The sequence below is a fragment of the Neovison vison genome, chromosome 1, assembly GCF_020171115.1.
Source record: "Neovison vison isolate M4711 chromosome 1, ASM_NN_V1, whole genome shotgun sequence".
In the NCBI taxonomy this organism is placed as follows: domain Eukaryota; kingdom Metazoa; phylum Chordata; class Mammalia; order Carnivora; family Mustelidae; genus Neogale; species Neogale vison.
Window position 1 is genome coordinate 218,177,223 of NC_058091.1, and position 20,023 is coordinate 218,197,245.

Here is a 20,023-nt window from a genome sequence, read left to right on the forward strand (position 1 = left end):
TTCCATCCTCCTACCATCCTCCAAAAATTATCAATGAGGATATATTTTTTTAAATAACGTTATGAACTCCTGGAGTTAAGCATTGCACACATTTTAATCCATTACAGTTGATGTTTTTATTGAAAGGGCCTTAGTTCTCCAACTGGACTTTTTATAGATCCCTAGGATTCTTGGGCTTTCCAACTCAAGTCAGAAGATTGCTGTTTTACACTGTTTCTGTACTGTGTTTCCCTTTGGTTAAAATAAACACTGAATTAAAGCAGTGTGTCCAAATTCCTCCACTAACCATGCACATCTGTTGAGAAGGTACCGGGTGCAAGTTAACAGCATTAGCCAGTTAGCAGCTTTTTAATTACGGACTGGGGCCCACAGTGAAGAGGGCTGAGGAGAAAACCATTCTGGGGAACTGAGTAGAGTGTCAGTAGGCGGGCAGGCCTGGTGAGGAAGCTGCCTGCATCCCATCAGAGGAAGTTCTCTTGCTTGTTGGGTCATATTGCTAGGGGTAAGGGCCCTGGTGATGAACTGAATTGGATTTCTGAGCCTTACTGAGTTAAATATTTTCTTTCTAATTTTTCATATTATAAGTAATTATAAAGTCAAGGACACCTTTTGGTTTTGGTTTTGGTTTTAAGAACTCCCTTTCCAAATTCAAAGAAAATTACACCATTGACACATTTGAATTCAGGTTGAAACTAAGCTCTGTGGTCATCTCTTACAGGCACTTCTCCCATTAGCTGAGGTTTAGTTTTGCTGTGTCATTTCAGCTGGGAGGTCTTTGGCTTGTTGCAGTGATTTTTCAAATTTTGCTCTTGAAGCTCAACACATTTTCTGAAACCTGCCTTTCTAATTTTGTCAGTTCCATATTTGCATCTATATCTGATGCATCTATATCTATTTATTTATTAGGCTTCACATTTATTATCTCCTGGCAGTTCTAGAGATGGGTCTGAGTTGGCACATCATCCTCATTTTCTTAGTGTATATGTATGTAAAGCTTGGCTTTAGATTTTTCCTTTATTGGAACTATTTGTTTTAAAGCTTCTGGTGACAAATAGATACATGGAAACCTAAATATCTATGTTCAGAATGGTTCCTAGTTTAGTTTGTCCTACTTCCTTCTGTTGCTTCTATACATAGGTTATGTGTGCTTATAGTTTTTCTTAAATGTGGGAAACAAAAACATAGCTTTGGACTGTTTTCTGATCACTTCTAGAGGGTACAATAACTTGTATCTAATTCTTTCAATTAGCAATAATCGCGCCTCGGATAAACCTCATTGGCTACGATACTGCCACTGCGCAAAGCTTCTAATTCTTTATTACATAAATTAGATATGGTGCACAAATATTCTTAAGCCCAGAAAGGTTAGTGGTGATTGGGTAACAGCAATACACATTTACACCAAAATCATGAGAAACCAAAACCATCTAATAATTTCTCACCTAAAGCATAGTCATATACTTGAATTTTTAAAAAACATTTTATTTAGGTGTTTTATTTTTCACCTGATTCTGGAAATGGAATTCAGTTTAATATCCTCTTCGAACTTACGAGCAACCTCCAACACTTATTTTGTGTTGTCTCCATAGTAGTTCTCAGACATAATTCATTCTAGTTCCTGCAAGGGGTGCATCGTGGTCTCTTAGGGCTTTTGTTTAAAAGTTTTTATTTCCCGATCTCACCTGAAGCCTGCAGAATCAGAGTTCTCTCTGCATGTGTGAAACTTAGGAATCTGAAGTTTTCAAGTCTTGCAAGTGATTCAGATCCTTAGCCAGTTTTGTGAATGGTAACACTCCTATACTTGGAATAGTGTATAGGGTCCTTAATAAAATCTTCTATGACCTTAGATCACCAGTGGTATTGTTTTCTTCAGACAAGAAGAACATTTTATACTAGCATACATTTCATTTTCTGGACATACTTCAGATTGTCTGTCCAGCTTTAAGTTTTGTTAGGTGAAGATCTATTTTCCCATATAGTTTTTGTTGACCTCAGCCATCCTCTGCAGTGTATATTCCTGAGGAGCTGAACGACAGGCAAGAAGGCATCTTCTTCGGCACATTTCTTTGAAGAAAACCTGGGCATCTGTAGGCCCCTCACTGAAATGTGAAGTGTGATTTTGACTGTTAAAGCTCATGGTCCAGAAGCCTGGGGTGCTGGCTCTCTGTAGGCCACAGCTGCCCGAGCTTTCCTGGCCATCCCTGCTCTGTGCAGTTTTTCTGCCTCATTCATCACACCAACACTGTCGCATAAGGTGATTGGTCACATATAATACCTAGCAGCAGATCCCTCTCTGACTTCTAATATGCAAATATTATTCCTCTGATACTGGCTCTGCAGCTGTTGCCTTTTTGAAGCTCCCAACCAATTTCACTTGACTGATGATGTCTTGGTGTGAAGGATTAAATGGGAATCTTCAGTTACCACAGTACAGAAGCCAACTCAGTCGAATGTTTATCATAAAGATTTGGTATCATGAGACCTGTTTAATATCATTCTGTTTGCAATATTAATTTGCCTTAATATGAATAGGTTTTGGGGACTTCTTTTTGTGTGTGTGTGTATGTGTATGTGTGTGTATTCTTTAATCACCTGGTGTCAGTTTCTTTAAGATAATCATAAGAAACGTAATCACTTTTACATCATATCAGGTTTTCAGGATTTAGTGTTGCTTTGTCACAGTAGCTACTGGGTCACTGAGAGGTTTGCCCCAGGAAAAGGAAAGAAGAAAAAAATGTTAAATGCACAGCAAAAAGTCTTCAACAGATACTTGTAGATTGACTACCTTTGTCTTCTTTTTACTTGACACAAATTTCTTCTACCAGGGAATAAGAATCTTGGAAATTCAATTACTTCTTTCTCCTTCCTTCTTCTCGCCCTTCTCTCCCTCTCTTTTTCCCTTCCTTTCTTCCTTTTATTAATTTATAATTTAGTTTTAATTTTTTAAAATTTAGTAATTTTTTTATTTTTGATAAACATATAATGTATTATTAGCCCCAGGGGTACAGGTCTGTGCCTTTTATTAATTTTTTAAGGATATTTATTGAGTTCATTTTTATAAAAACTGTGGACTGAGAATCCATCAGTGAATTAAGCCCTTGCCTTCATGGATTTTACTTTTAAGTATAAAAGACAGAAACACACACACACAGACTAACTTATGTAGGCATTTGTAGATCATAGAAAGTATTTTGGATTTTATTCTATGTATGATAGCAAGCTGTTGGCTGCTTGAGAAAAGTAAATGGCAGGATCTGATTTATCTTTTAAAAGGCTTACTCAAACTGCTCTTTGAAGGTTAGATCGTAAGGGTGGGGGCAGTAGTTAGTAGTAGTTAATTAGTAGTTAAGATGACTAGTCAGGGGGCGCCTGGGTGGCTCAGTGGGTTGGGCCGCTGCCTTCGGCTCGGGTCGTGATCTCAGGGTCCTGGGATCGAGTCCCGCGTCGGGCTCTCTGCTCAGCAGGGGCCTGCTTCCCTTCCCCTCTCTCTGCCTGCCTCTCTGCCTGCTGTGATCTCTTTCTGTCAAATAAATAAATAAAATCTTTAAAAAAAAAAAAAGATGACTAGTCAGGAGGCGGGAGGTTAGTTGTGCTAATGGTGAAAAATATATATTTCATCTAGATCCCAGAGGATTTGCTGACAGTTGGTTATAGAATGAAAAAGAATGGGGTTTAGGATAATGCTTAGATTTTTTTACCTGAATAAACCAGCAAATGTAGTAGCCATTTACTGAGAGAGAAAATGCTTGGGGGAAAGAAGGTTTGAGGTTGGAGAATTAAGAGGACATGCCATGTTTAGATACGTATTAGACTTCCAGAGGGAGATGTCCCCTCTGAAGTTGGAAGCACAAGTCTGAACTTACAGGCAGAAGTCAGGGTAAGCTTGTACATGAGGAGCAAATAATCCGTAGATGATGATTAAAGCTGTGGGAGCGTGAGAGCTCATGAGATCACCCAGGGACTGAGTATTTGTATCAAGGAGGACTGTTTTAAGAACTCTTGCTGCTGAGGGGAACAGAACAGAGGAGAAGCTGGAAGGAGATATGAAGTCAAGGGAGATTTTTATCATTTTGATTTTTTGTTTGTTTAATAAAGTTCATCCTTTGTTAAAAAATAGAAGGCAGAGTCTATGTGCACAGATCCTGGTAGCCTGGAAACCTGATAGTAGGAGGATGAAATTCTCTTGATTGCTTATATGTTATACTTGGGAAAATAAGACACAAAGTCATGAGCTGAGAGGAGGGGAGAGGGGGAAAGAGCATATTATAAGTTTGAGAAGCAATGGGAAGGTGTGAATTAATCCTTTTGGAGAGTATGTTGTTTAGTATTTCAGACTTTTAGACTCTGAGATAGTGTAATCTCAGGAATGCCACATATTTCTGTGAATATTTTGCTTAAAGGAACCAGAATAAGAATAGTTCAGTCCAAAAGTCATTAAATGTAGACAGAGTGCTTCTCTGATTTGTTCAGAAAATGTGTAAAAGTCATTTGATAAATTCCAGCCTTTAAATTTTTGAATTGCTAATATAGCTCCCTGGTTCAAAATGCAAAAGGAATAAACATGTAAGCAATGAACTGTCTTCTTTCCTTGGGTCCCTCTGTCTAATTCCTTTCCCTGGAGTCTGTCAATGATAATACTTCCCTGTGCTTCCTTCCAAAGATACTTTATTGATCAATTTTTTTTTTAAGATTTTATTTATTTATTTGACAGACAGAGATCACAAGTAGGCAGAGGCAGGTGGGGGTGGGGATGGGGGAGAAGCAGGCTTCCCGCTGAGCAGAGAGCATGATGCAGGCGGGGCTCCATCCCAGGACCCTGGGATCATGACCTGGGCTGAAGCAGAGGCTTTAACTCACTGAGCCACCCAGGTGCCCCTATTGATCGATATTTTATTTTTATTTTTTTTAAGTAAGTTCCACACCCAGCTTGGAGCCCAACTCAGGGGTTGAACTCACGACCCTGAGATTGAGACCTGAGCTGAGATACTGATCTGTTTTTTAAAAGCTAAAAACATGGTAGGATTTTTAAAATATTCCTTACTCCAATTAAATAAATCATTTTTAAAATATTATTAATGGTCCTTTATCCTCTTTAATTTATACAAAAATGATTTCTAAAAAGAGCAAGGAAGAGCATCTGTTTTAATAGTAACTTTACAGTATTGGCAGCCATCTGGCAGGAGTTGTATCGGTTAGATTTTTCTTAAGAAATATGTATATTTAACAAGGTTCTTTTTCCTTCTTTGTCTTCACAGCTGATCTAGCATCTTTAATGGATAAAACATATGAGAGAAAGTTGCCTGTTAGTTCTCTGACAATATCACGGGTAAGAAAAATTAAACATGTATATTTTCAAAGAGGGAGGACGAGAGGCTCTTTATATAGATGAGGCTATGTAGATAAAGACTTCATAGGAAATATTTCTCCAGAGTATGTTATGTTTTTGTGGTTACTAAAAGTGTTTTGTGGTAAAGTAGCAAATTTCTATAACCGAAATAAAAGGTAATAAATTTACTACACTCTGATATCACTGATCATTTTTATGTATCTGATTTATTTTTATTTTTCCAGAATACATTCTGTTTTGTGATATCATGATTTTTTTTTAAGTTGGTACACCCTTCAAAGTAATAGTATTCATTTGTTAATATTGGAAGTGATTTTGATACTTGAGGAAGTCTGTAAAAGAAAGGATATTGTTACTGTTAAATTATCTGCAGTGCAGTGGAGAGGAGAATAATATTAGGCTGGGAATCAGAAATAGCCGTTGATAGTAACCATTACTGAACACCTATGCCAGCCATTTTACTCGTTTCTTAACATACATTATCTCTGTTCATTCTTACAGTGGCTATTTGAGATAAGCGCTGTAAACTGCATTTTACAAGTAAGACTCAGACTGGTTGATAACTTTCTCAAGTTCACACAGTTCATAAGTAAAAAAGTGAGCTTCAAACCCAGATCTCTGTGACATTCAACTGCTTCTCAGTTGCCTCCGTCAAAGAGATCCTTTCTTTATCGTGCATTTACTTTGTTACATTACCTACTGGACTCCTCTCAATCTCCTCATTTCCAGTGTAGGATCAATAGTGTCACCCTACAGGCCTAATGCGATGCCAAAATGAAATCTTAGTTGTGAAAATTCTTTGTTGAAATTAATGGCACCATAAAATTCAAGATGTTGTTAAGTCTAAATGAGGAGAAGTAAAGAAACTCTTACCCTTTTTGGTCTGGGTTCTTTCTTTCTCCCTTTTGATATTTTCCTTTTAGTAGGGAAATAGTTTTAACTAGGTCATAACCTAAGTTGTGTAGACTCCTCATTTTTCAGAGGGGAACTGAAAAGCCATTGCTCATCTCTTACATGATGGATATAATTTCTGTATGCCATAATGCCTGATATTTGTAAGCAGCACTTTAGAGCTTAACAGGCTTTCATGTACATTTTCTCACTGGGGCCTTACACTCTTCAATGCAGGTGCCTTTATTCTAGTTATGCAGATGGAGCAGCTAAGTTCCAGAACGACTGTGCCATCTGTCTCTGCCACACAGCAAGCAATCAGGAGAGCTAGTTCTCAACTTTCAGTCCGTTTGAAGCGTATTTTCACTGCTCCTTAATGAGATTTCTAAATAAAATCCGTAAGTCCTAGGCATTTTTAGAAAGTCTTCTCCTTTTTACTCTCTCTTCCTCTTTATGAGGCTTTAATTATATTCACAACATGCATTTTCTCCTACTCCATCCTTTTTGCCTGTGTGTCTGTGTCAGGGTAGAATCCATTCTTGGAATAATTCATTTCTGTTTCTTTAGAGTTCAGGAGCACACACAGGGATTTTGTGGTTCAAAGGAAGACCTTGTTGGTGCGAGGATCACAGGTTGACTCTGAACCAGAGTAGGAAATCAGAGTAGGAAAATGGTGTTCTCACGTTTGGAACTTGGAACATAGAGAAAATTTCAGGGTTTAAAGATAAAGGGAGATACTGATAGCTAATTATACACATAGTAAGAGGAGTTCTCTCTTGTTCTGAGCAAGTTTCATGTTTGGTTTTCAGTTTATCTCACCAGGATTGATCTGCACATAGGAAGAGAGAAGCCAGTGTATTTTCTTTGCCTTAGTATAAAAGGGTTTCAAGGATGAAGTCATACCATGAGAACAGTAGTCCAATAAAATGGGTGTCTTATCTTTTTTAAGGTCAGTTTGTGAATTAGATCCAGTGTATGGCATAATCTGTATTTAACCAAAGTTTATTTTTCTATCTTTCAGTTTGTGGACAACATTTCCTCTAGAGAAGAGGTAGACCATGCAGAGTATTACCTTTATAAGTAAGTTTTCTATTCTATTTGGTTTGTATATTCTTTTACAAAAGGTGGTAGGTATTATATGTTTAGCATCTTGCTTTTTAAGTTCCCATTTTGGAGATATTTCCATATCAGTGTATAGATAGCTCCCTCATTTCTTATAACTGCATCGTATTCCATATTATGAATATACTATTTAAATCAGTTCCCAGTTGTAGATAGAAGCTTGAGGTTGTTTGCTCTCTCTCTTTGTATTAGGTGCAATGGAGTAATTAACAACCTTTTACACTTGTAATTGTGCACGTGATTCTCTTAAGTATATACATTTGTAATTACAATAGCTCTTGCCAAATTGCTTTCCACTGAGATTTCACCAACTAACATACCTGCCGGCAGTCTGTGAGAAAGGCCTGTTTTTACAACTTGGTCAACAGGAATTTTTATATTTCTGCATTTTTTGTGAGTCTGATAGGTGAAAAATTTTATGTATCTACTTCTCTCCCTTACTTATTTGGTTGGAAATACAGTCTGTTTGCACTATTCATCTATTTTTAATTAACACTACATTTTAAAAACTTTCTGTACATTACCACATTTACTTCATTCTTTCTCATAGCTGTGAACAATTCTACTGTGAAATACAGATACACACTCAAGTGTACAAAGAAAAAGAAGCATATTCAGTACAGTACCAGCTATAGTAGCAAAAGACATGAATAACCTAAAGCTTATTAAATAAGGGGATGTCAAATAAATATGATTACTCTGATATTTGGTTTTTCATTAATCAGATATGTAAAAAATGACACCCTATAACTCTTTACTTTGATTGTTTATTGTGTTTTAAAAATCTGATTTATGATTCATTCCAATTGCTACGTTTCAAAAATAGACTCCAGTTGAAACTTAAAATGTTTTCTAATAAGCATTACATTAAAATTTGCCATATGATCTTACTTTGCTTTAAGAGAGTATTTTATTTTTTCCATCTGGGTTCAGTTTTTAAAGTTTTCTTTATATCGGTGAAAATTTATTCAGTTTTTTTTTCACATGATTTTACTACATAGTAATGAGCCCCTTCTTTCTGAATTGGGTAAATTCTACCACCTTTTTGGTGTTTTCTGTTGAAATGTGCATCTTAAGCAGATTAGATTTCACACTTTTTAAATCTTATTTGCCTCTAAAGATGTCATAAGTTTAAAATCTTGGGGCATCTGGGTTTCTCAGTCAGTTAAGTGTCTGCCTTTGACTCAGGTCATGGAGTCCTGGGGCTTGAGCCCCACGTTGGACTCCCTGCTCAGTGGGGAGTTGTCTTCTCCTTCTGCTGCTCCCCCGCTCGTGCTCTTTCTTTCTCTCTCAAATGAATAAGATCTTTAAAAAAAATAAATAGGTTTAAATTCTGAGTCCTAAATTCATAATTGCAAGTGCCCTCTACTCCATTAAGATAAATATAAAGGGATTCCTTGATGAGAGTAAGCCCTGCCTTTCTTGAGTGGTTCTTGGCACTGTGAGGCTCCTTTGAGAGTTATTTTTGCCTGTGGTGGAAGGTGTATTGGGCTAGCATCTGCCTACTTCTCATTCTTTTGCTTTGTCAATGGCAAAATGCAGAAATAGTTACAATGTCTAAAGAGAAATTATTCCTTAGAATACCATCCTGTGGGACACAGTGCCATAGCCTTGGAAGAAATATATCCCAAATTTACAGGTACATCTGTAGCATGTATTTGATTTCAGTGACTCAGTGTTGAGCAAGTATTTACTGAGCACCTACTGCATATCCAGGCTATGTCAAGTGCTGGTGTATAGTGACCAGTAAGTTAAACACTGTCCTGTTCCTTTTACATTAAAGTTTAACTGAGAAATTTAAGTCCTGCCTTTAAGATCATCCATGATTCTTCACATGATGTTTGGCCTGGAGTCTTACTGAAAGTTTCCTAAAATCTCTCCTTCCTGTTTCCATACAGAACATATACAAGACTCTTACCCATCTTAAATCTGAGCCACTGTTTAATTTGACGTCCCATCCTTTGCTTAATCAAAACTGATGTTCTAATATGATACTGAATTTCAACAGTACTTCAGTAAAAAAACAAAACTAATGTTCTAACTATGACTTACCACTTTTTTATTTCTGTTCTCCCTCCCATTGCCAAGAAGATTGGCTCTTTTTCTTAGCCTTTTTTTTTTTTAAGAAGTAAACATTTTTATGACTTAATGAGATTACTGTTATATGTATATGGGACTAGGTATAACCCCAAAAAACTGCATCAAGATATAGATATAGATAATGGAGGTTGGCTAGATTCACCCATTAGCTAAATGTCTCACTCTTACTTTTTACCCTTAGAGAATATATAAAACAGTTGTGCCTCAGCAAAATTAGAAGTTACATGTTATGAACTCTTGGGGGTTCTCTGCATTAATTGATAGCAAGAATGTTAATCCTGAAGACACCAGGAGCCCATGGTGTTTCCACTGGCTAGGCCTTCTGCATGCATTCTAGATGGGATGACTTCAGGCATCTTAGAGGAAAGGTCAATCAAAAGTCTAGGGTGAGGAAATGTTGAAGGGATTTCTTAATCCCATACAACTAACAGCTTCTTCCTCGACTGCCCTAAGGATTTCTCATTCCCCAGGCAGTACCGTCTTTGAGAATAAGGCCCACAACAGAACTTTGGGCAGCCACCTGTTGTTAGCTCAGCTCTTTCACTGCCTTAGCTGGTGCAGACCATGCTCAACGCGTGGAGCATAGCTGCCACATCCCCTCCTATTCTAGTGATCAGATCCTCCACAGTGATTATGATAAGAGTATTAGGGCCAAAGAAGTTTTGACCCTACAGTGATCAGTGGCAGGCTAATGAGCATCTGCCATTCCATCAGGTGCACAAGTAAGTAGTTCCAAGTTCCAGCAGTTCAGGGTGCTGCTGACAAACATGCCTGCTGGTTATCATCCTGTCGTCCCAGGAGAGAATTTTAGCTTTTGAATCTCCTGAAGGACACAGGTTTAAAAGTTTAGGGGCTTCAAGATTAAGAGTCCCAGGGATCTTTTTTTTTTTTTTTTTTTTTTTTAAGTGTCCCAGGGATCTTTTAAGGAGAGTTAGAAAGGCTGCTGTTGAGAGAGCAGGAGCGAAAATTTCCAAACCTTCCTCTTTGGGTTGTCATCTCTTCACTGGGAGCCTACAACCCGATGATCAACTTTTCCCCCACCGTTCACTTAAAAAACAAAACAAGGAAAGGGAAATGATGCATTGACAAATAATATGAGTTAGAGATGAAGTACTGTAAACAAAACCCAACAGCTAAGAAATGAGAAAACAAGGCATGCTAAAAGCTGTTGGGCTCTAACAAAACAAAGGGTTAAAACAGGAGAATAAAAGGGTGAAAAAGAATAAAACGAGATAAGAAGGACCCGATCCTCTATATACTGTATTCACCAAATATGTACAGATCTGCCCAGGAGAGTGGGAAATAGGTACAGGCCTGCTATCACAGAAATACTCTCAGCAAGTATTTGTGGAATAGTAGCCCTCTTTCTGTGTGGTTTTCAAGCAGTCTTCCCAGAAGCCCTGAAGCTGGCTTTTCACTGGAGTTTGGGGGTATGGGTGCAGGAGGAAGAGGTAGTGAGGGAGAAGCCAAGAGCTGTTGCCACCAGCCCTCTCCTTCTGTTTAAGCTGAAGAAGCTGTGTCTCCAGCTGCTTTATTGATCAGGGGCTGCAGAGAGAATTCAGAGAGGTCTGTGCACTCAGAGTAAAACTGTTATTTTTCACCAACCTCTCAGTAATATTTAGCATTTCCTTTCATTATGAATACAGGCAACAGATCACAGTGTTATAAGCAGCATCTGTGTCTTTCTCACTAATAAATGTAGGTTTTTCAAATAGCATTATGTTTGTAGCAGCTATCTTAAATTATGCTCATCAGTGCTTAGAAATTAAATTGGAATTAAACTACTTAATTCCCACATCTTAAGCATTTTTTAATATTTTGATAATTTTATTTCACTATAATTGGTTTCCTTTGTGATCCTGTGTGCTCTTATTTTATGCATGTAAAACATTGTTCTGGGAAGGGGCTTAGGAGCTTGCAGAGTTCCAGAGAGTTCTTTGCCACAAAGAAATGTCAAGAACCCTGCTATGAGATCGTGTTTGAAAAAAAGGTCCTTTGCTTGGATTAGTCCTGCTGCTTCCCCCAGGCCTTTTGAAGTTTTCTAGATCTTTGTTTTTTCCTTCCTACAAAGAAGGCTTTATTTTCTTATTTTAGTTTAGACTTTATAGAGTAGACAAACATATGGCTGATAGGTGTGCTGTTTTCCAAATGAAAGCTTAAATACAGCCTGCCTCCTGAGCTTCCCCGCTGAGCCGGGAGAAGGTGAAGGGAAGGTGAGGAGAAGAGGACAGGCGCCTAGATGCTGTTGGCAGGGGACCAGTGAGGAGGTGGCATGGGGCAGGAACAGGAACACTTCTGCTGGGTTTTGGTATCACTAGCCCTTCTGGCTTGATGAGGGAGAAGCCACGAGACTGCCCAGCTGTAGCAACAGAGGTTTTGAGGCACCGAGGAGAAAGGTAACCCCACAACTGATGGCTGCTGAGAGGAAAGGGCCGCTCAGTGGGCATCTGACTGGGCATAAGAAGCTGACTGCTGAGTCATGCTCGATGTTTATTAAAAAGAGTTTTATGGGGAGCCTGGGTGGCACAGTCAGGTAAGCAGCTGCCTTTGTCTCAGGTCATGATCTCAGGGTCCTGGGATTGAGCCCCACATCAGGTTCCCTGCTCAGCGGGGAGCCTGTTTCTCCCTCTCCCTCTGCCTGCCTCTCTGACTACTTGTGTTCTGTTAAATAAATAAATAAAATCTTAAAAAAAAAATGGGGGGAGCGTTTATATGTCCCATGTTAGTGTTAAAAAGAGGGACGCCTGGGTGGCTCAGTTGGTTAGGCAGCTGCCTTCGGCTCAGGTCATGATCCCAGTGTCCTGGGATCAAGTCCCACATCGGGCTCCTTGCTCGGCAGGGAGCCTGCTTCTCCCTCTGCCTCTGCCTGCCTCTCTGTCTGCCTGTGCTCGCTCTCTCTCCCTCTCTCTGACAAATAAATAAAATCTTTAAAAAAAAAAAAAAAGAGTTGAGCAAAACAGTTTTTCCTTTGGGCATAGGATTAACTTCTGCTTCCTATTCCTATGCCCTCTCCTTTGGCTTTTGAAGGAAAAAGTCTTCCTACCTTTTCTGTACTAAATTTATAATACTGTAGATTTAGAGCATTCCTAAGAATTAGATTTGCATCTTTATTTTACTGATTTTACTGAGACAAAGGCGTAGAGATTCACTGAGAACAGTCATTGTGGATGATGTGCATGTAAGCCACTGCCTGTCCCACACAGAGAAAGGGAGCCACAAGAATGGAATGTGAACAGAGACCGATACTATAAAAATACAGTGTTTTCCCAGTGCAAGATATTATCAATAAGGATCCCAGAGGGAGCTATCATTTTTTTTTTTTCAAGGAAGCAGAGATGGAACGGATTCCATGGAGACCAAAGTATAGAGCATGGTAGAGCATGAGAAAATGAAGAGATAGAAGGAAATTCCTTATATTTCTTGTAATCTGTGAGTCTTTGGTGGTACTTCTAAAAGTGCTTTCTAAAAACTAAGATCTTAGCTTTTTTTTCACAAGAGATACCCTTTTAGGTTCTTTGAACTTGAGGTCAGTGTTATAGCAAGTTACCTAGAGTTTTCCTTTATCATTTTGTGGAGAGTGTCTCTTGGGCCACCTAATCAATAGTTCTGAGCTCAGGACCCCCCAAATTTATGTGTGTTGCCTATGTGCATACAGATGATCCCTGAAGCAGGTTCTGTGTCTCCATCTTCAGGAGACAAAACTGTCATCGGTAAAATTGTGGCACCAGTAAATTGTGACACTAATTGTTCTAACAACCTTTAACAATTCCCATATCAGTATTTGATTATTGCATTTATTGAATGCAACCTCAAGCCATAAAAATTGCTTCTTTCCATGTGGTATCCAAGGATGTTTGCACATTACATCTTTAAAGTCTTACTCAGACTTTCAAGTACTTTTGGGATCACGGCAATTTAGACATGCATAAATGAGACTTGTTCCTTTTTTTATCAGAGTGTCAGTAATCAGAACTGATAATTTGATCTGCAACATAATGGTCATTCCTGAAGGCAAAGTGATAGAAATTTCTAATGTGTATAACATATTCTCTCTATTTTTAAAATATAACATTTTTTTTAAAGTAGCCTTTTAGGGGTGCCTGGGTTATTCACTCAATTAAGCGTCTGACTCTTGATTTCGGCTCAGGTCATCTTCTCAGGATTTTTTTTCTTATTTTTATTTTTTTAAGATTTTATTTATTTATTTGACAGACAGAGATCACAAGTAGGCAGAGAGGAAGGCACAGAGAGGTGGGGGGGAAGCAGGTTCCCTGCTGAGCAGAGAACCCGATGCGGAACTCGATCCCAGGACCCCGAGACCATGACCTGAGCCAAAGGCAGAGGCTTAACCCACTGAGCCATCCAGGCGCCCCATCGTCTCCGGATCTTGGCCCAAGTTGGCTCCTTGCTCAGCAGGAAATCTGCTGGAAGATTCTTTCTCCCTTTCCTCCTTCCCTCCCCCAACTCATGCGCTCTTGAGCTCTGGCTCTAAAGTAAATAAATACATTTTAAAAAATAAAGTAGCCTTTTGGTTTTTAACAAAAATATGGGGAATGCTGAATTAATTGTCATTCAATAAGAAGAGGCAGTTGCAGAGCTTCATGAAAAGGTCTGTTTTTCTCAGAATACAGCTCTGTGTTGTCATGAAAATGGCATGTCACCCATTAATGAGACAAAGTCAAGGTTGTGTGGCAGCATGTATGCTGCCAACACATTCATCCACACTGTACCTTGGCTTCAAGCATCTTTCGTGAGTTGCTTAACTGACCTGGCAGATACCAGGCGTCCCTGGTTGGAGACGGATGGTAGGTCAGGAACAGCTGGGGTGAGACAGATGGCAGCCTGCATGTCTCCAGGTCCCAGGTTGGCAGCCACTCTAAAAAAGGATGGACCAAAATAGCTTCATTTTTCACTAAACAGAAATACCCTAGTGTTTCCTTGGAAGGTGAGTACACTATCCTAGGCCTATGTTGTAAGAATCTGTCTGCCCGTTGAAAGAGGGAAAGGTGGGAGCTTATTAGGACTTTAAGTAATAGTAATTTTCCTTTGAGGGCATAAAGATTGTATATTTCAGCAGTAAAATGAAATTAGAGATTTTTCTGCTAGTGTATTACCAGATGTCATTAATATTTGAACATTGTTAAGAAAAGAGTAAAAGGTCAGGGGAGGTAAATGACTCTTGAGCTTTTATTTTTTAAAAAAACACATCCATACTTTAATATTACTGAGTGCTTTATTTAGTTCTTATTTGTGGATCCTTACCACAGGGCTGGGAGAGTTTCTTACTGTTAATGGCTCTGCATTAGAGAATAGTCAATTTACAGTAGAATATAGGGCATTAGAAAGAATGAAAACTTTATTCATATTTCTGATGGGACAAATTATAAAGTGCATTTAGTGGAAAAAAACAAGGTGTAGAACTTTTTGTTATATTACCACCATGGATTCTATGTATGCAATATGTATGTGCTTTTATATATATGTGGCTATATGTGTGTATGTGCATAGACTTGTCTCTGGAATGATATGTATATACACATAAAAACTGGTAATAGTGATTTCTTGGGGAGAGGAGACCTGGGTGACTGTTGACTGAATTCTGTCTTGTACCTTCTGAATTTTGTGTCACAGATATATATTACTTATTACTTTTTACTATGTTATTTTTTAAAAATAACTCAACATTGTTATTGGTAGTGTCTTGAGAAGTGTGTATCATAATAAAGGTATATCAGGAGTATTAGTAACGGGAAGTTTTGGACTGAAAACGGAAAATGTTGGGGGAAGTTTATTGTCTGCATAATGTGGTAAAGGCTTGATCCATGGTAGTTGACCATAGAAATGAAGAGAGAAATGTTTTGCACATAGGAGGGAAAAAATCAATAGGATTAATGATGGGTTGAATATAAACATAGAAAACAAGGAGGGTCAAAAATGAGCTGAAAATTGAACCCAGTTAATGAGAGAATGGCTAGCTAGTCCATTGATGGAAGTTTTGAACTGGAAGCAGATTTAGAAGACAGCAAGGTGGTGGGTTTTTCTTTTGCCTTTTCATCGTGTACCTACAGATTTCTAAGTTTGCCGTGTCACCTCTTACACCTACTGACCGCATGCGAGCTATTTGAGAGGAACTGGTCACAGACCTTTTGGGGAAGAACAGCTACCGAAACATGCCTACATTAGGATCTCCCTGATGTCCTGGTGCTAGCTGGGAAATTTTAGAGTAGGTGTCTCTGAAGAGTTACTGACCTTCCAGATATGTGAAATTGGGACTTGGGAAGACTGAACAGTTTCTTTAGAGCCATGTGTCAAATCCACGCCCTAGCTGCAGATTAAGGCCTCTATTCCAATAGAGAGGCTCATCAGTTCAACTAGTCTCTCTCATTGTGCTGGTTCTTTGTCCTAAGGCAGTCTAGGTAATAAAGCAGAAGATAAAGACTCAGTGAATACTCCAGTACCTCATTATGGAGTGACATAAAATTAATTAAACCCGGAAAAAACCTAGCATATACAGGGATACAACTGTAAAAACTGCATAATCATGAAAAAAAAGTGCTGAAATGACACTGAAGGAATCAGGCTGGCAGGAAATAGTCAAATGACATGGATTTTTAGGACCAATTTAGTTTCCACTTTGAACTGTAACTTAGAGCCAGTTAATGAACTAACTCTGGACATCAGCTTCCAGGATGAGTAAATGACCTTGGATGCTTCCCAAGGCGTGATACATAGCTAAAATTCTGTTTCTCAGTCTCACTGATCTAGAAGTTAGACTTTATCACTAGAAACCTGGCTTTGAAAGCCTGACATTCTGGTATTTGTTTATTTTCTTACTCAGAACTTTATTTACATAAACACTGAAGTTGAAGTTTCAGCCACATTAACTATGTATATATACAAGAAAAACTAATGGATGTGAATAACAGAAAGTGTAAGGAGATCTCTTAATCTCATCTAGATTTGGGTGACAGGCTTCATTTACTATCTCATTTATAAATACTTTTAGTAAATTTTTTGGTATGAGAAGTTGGGTATTCACTCTTGTTTTCTAGGGAGCTGGGTTTTTTTAATATGTATTTGATATTTTCCTATTATCTTTTTCTGTAGAGCCCACAAAGTACCTTTTTTGATGCCTTGCATATATGTGGGATTTAAAAGGAGAGAACTAAAATAGATCTATTCTGATAGCTGATGAGCCCTCTGAATTAAACCTGAAAATTTTCTACAGCTTCATATAAAAAGATACATCCCAAGTTGGTTTTTTCCACAAAAAAAAATAAATTTCTTGGCTGTTTTCATAACTGTGAAGTCATTATCAAGGTAGCAGAAATTATAGCTGTAGGGCCAAGAGAATGGCCTGACTATAACATATTAATGTTTATTAAATAGAGTGTCTTCACAATTTTGTATGTAAGGCATTAGATTTCTTAAAGATACAATTAAGAAATCTTTTCAGGAGCTGATACAGTATTTAAGGGAGAGATGAGTAGATAAACAGAAGCTTCAAGAAGACCTTTGTGAAAACGGAAGTTTTAGTTGATTTCATGACGAGTTTTGAGGCCAGTAGCAAAATGAATTCCTTAGAATTTTTGGATGCCATGTGTCTAGGCAAAAGGACACTTGAGGAACTAGAAGTATTTGATGTGAATGAATTCTCTTTAGTGCCCATGCTGCAGTCATTTTCATGATGGATTTCCAGTTATGTTTTTTATATTTCGAGATCTATTCTCTTCTTCTTTTTAGTAGTATTATTGATTTTAAGACCAGTGGTACCACATTTCATAGCTAGTAATGGCCAAGGCTGGGGTGTAAAACCAGGCCTTCCAGCTCTAGGCCAGTATAGCACCTAAACAGTATGTTTATGACACACTGGCTGTTAATGTGGCTCAGTGATGGATGCTACCGAGAGCTGAAATTCACATTGGCCATATGTCTTCATTCATGAAAGCCAGGCAGAATTTTGATAGTTCTGAAGAACACTGAAATTATTTGTTAAAATAAGAAATCTGTGGGTCTCATATATAAAACTGATGATAGTCCTTCGTTTGCTAATATAGTAACAAGTACTGACAGTTAACATAGATAACACACTTTCACAGAGCTTTCAGATTCCAGCCAGAAGGGACTGCTCTTCTCTCAGTGTGCCCAGTGTTTTCTTATCTTTACCCTTCCCCCCGCAATTTCCTTCTGATAAAATGCAACCTGTGTTTTAAGAGCTGTCCCAAATTCCGTTTATCCATAAACTTGCCCTGATTTTCACCATTTGAATGTGATGTCTCTGACACTCTGCTATAGCATTTTCTTTTTATCTACTCAGCCGTGCCTATGTGGCTTTTTTTTTTCTTTTGACTAGTCAGAAGTATGTATTTCTTATTCTCTACTTGGGAAGCAGGTTAGTATAGTGGATAAGACATGGCCTCTGGAGCCACTCTGTCTAGATTTGAATCCCAGAGGGGCTGTCTTATATTCTCTATCCCTCAGTTTCTTCATCATTAAAATGGGAATTAATATAGTGCTTGTGCTTTAGGATAATTATGAGACTTGAAGAAATTAATATATAAGATCCTTAGAACAGTCTTGGTACAAAGTAGGTTGGTACTCAGTAAATTTTAGCTTTATTGTGTCTGCCCTACATTGTAATGTCTTGAAGACCAAGGATGATTCCTTTACCCATACTTCTTTCCTTAGGGAAAGTGTCTTTTGAACTCTAATTTCGGTTACAAAGACTAATAGTCCCCTACCATTGTCACCACCCCAACCTGGGGCATCAAAGTACAGAGAGTATCAGGACTCAGGGATAGGGAGAAATAGATGCTTATGAACACTCATAGTGTAGCGTGCAGATGGAAAGGCTATCACGTGGTGGGGAGACACTACCTAATCCTAAAAGATAACTCATTGAAGGTGTATAATGTTGCTAAGCTTACTGTAGCCAAAAACCAGAAGGGGGCAGCAGAAAGTCATCTGCATCCCAGCTGTGGAGAAGGGAGAAGACCAAAGAAGGTGGTTCCTGGTTAAGAACAACCTGCACTACCAGGTCGATGCTCTGCCTTCGGCTCAGGGCGTGATCCTGGAGTCCCGGGATCGAGTCCCGCATCGGGCTCCCAGCTCCATGGGGAGTCTGCTTCGCTCTCTGACCTTCTCCTCGCTCGTGCTCTCTCTCACTGTCTCTCTCTCTCAAATAAATAAATAAAATCTTTAAAAAAAAAAAAAAAAAAAGAACAACCTGCACCAGAACTGGTCTCTGATAAGATATTACTGAATCATTTATCAAAATGTAGATTAGAACTGAAAGGATAGGTGTGTTCTGAGCGCTGGGAGCATGACAGAAAAACATTTAAAACAGTTGAAATAGAAATTAAGGGACTGCCTCCCGTGAGTTTAGCACTGATATTTGGAGTACACAGAGCCACCCAGAATGTCTAAAGATAAAGTTTAACGCTGTCAGCATTCCCCACTATTTATTTTATTTTTCTGTGTTTTTTCCCCAGTTGTAGAACTCAATAAGAGTTCCTATTTGTGTGGCCTATTTTATGGGAAACTGAGCTGCAATTTTATTTTTAAAAAATCACTTTCTTATTAGTGTGTTACCTGCTGGGCTTTCAACTACATCTTTTCATTTAATTTGTTTTGAACTAGTTGACACTAACTCAGATTTCTTCTATACAGTCAATGCAAGTCCAACCAAAATCTTGGCAGAATTTTTTTGTGGAACCAGAGAAGATGATTCTGAAATGCAAATGAAAGTGTAATGGGCCAAGAATAACTGAGACACTTTTAAAAAGACTAAGACGAAATGATTGGTCTAGCAGATACATAACATGACTTAGAAAGCGACAGTAAGTAAAAATGAGATGCTTAGACTAGTGGAATCAAATGGAGAGAGCCCAGAAATGAACATGTACACATATGGAAACTAGAGTTGCTTTACACATCAAAAGAGAAAGATTAGTTAATAAATGGTACTTGGACAGTTGATTGTATGGGAAAAAAATTAATTCCTACCTCAAAACACACATATACACACATTTTGTTCAGGTGGATTAAAAACTTCAGTTGACAAAAACATAAAACTTTTAGGAAAATAATATTTGTATGATATTGTGGAGGAATTTTTTGAACAGGAAACAAACAACTAGTAAAAGATTGATAAATTTTAATGCATTAAAAAGTTATATGCCATAAACTAACAAATAAACCATTAACAAATTAAATTAGTACCATTAAACAAATTAAAAGACAAGCCAAAGGCCAGAATTCCAGACAACAGTTAGAAAGAATGAATTAAAGCCATACATCTCAGCTTGGTCATCTCAAAAGCGTAATGAGTGAAAAAAAGGAGGAATCATACATATAGTGTAATGTTTATGTAGTTTGAAAACATGCAAAGCAATGCAGTAGCTTATATGTCTATGGGGATATGTGTATAAAGTGTAAGAGTATAAAAACATGCTTAACAATGAAAAACGAAATTCAGGAAATCATTTACATGTGAAGAAGGATGGGGGAGGTGTAGGAATAGGTTCAGGAGATATATATCAGGGGCCTTTAGCTGCACTTAAT

General features: G+C 38.1%; 1 protein-coding gene and 1 pseudogene across 1 annotated transcript in view; one reads left to right on the forward strand and one right to left on the reverse strand.

Annotated features, from left to right (window-relative positions):
* MRPS27 (mitochondrial ribosomal protein S27) overlaps positions 1-20,023 on the forward strand; it is an 87,717-nt gene that overhangs the window by 13,772 nt on the left and 53,922 nt on the right. Inside the window, exons 3-4 of the mRNA XM_044267412.1 lie at positions 5,256-5,326; positions 7,260-7,318. Coding sequence (XP_044123347.1) covers positions 5,256-5,326; positions 7,260-7,318 — 130 coding nt within the window. The remainder of the gene's footprint in view (positions 1-5,255; positions 5,327-7,259; positions 7,319-20,023) is intronic.
* LOC122897275 lies at positions 1,178-1,306 on the reverse strand (annotated as a pseudogene).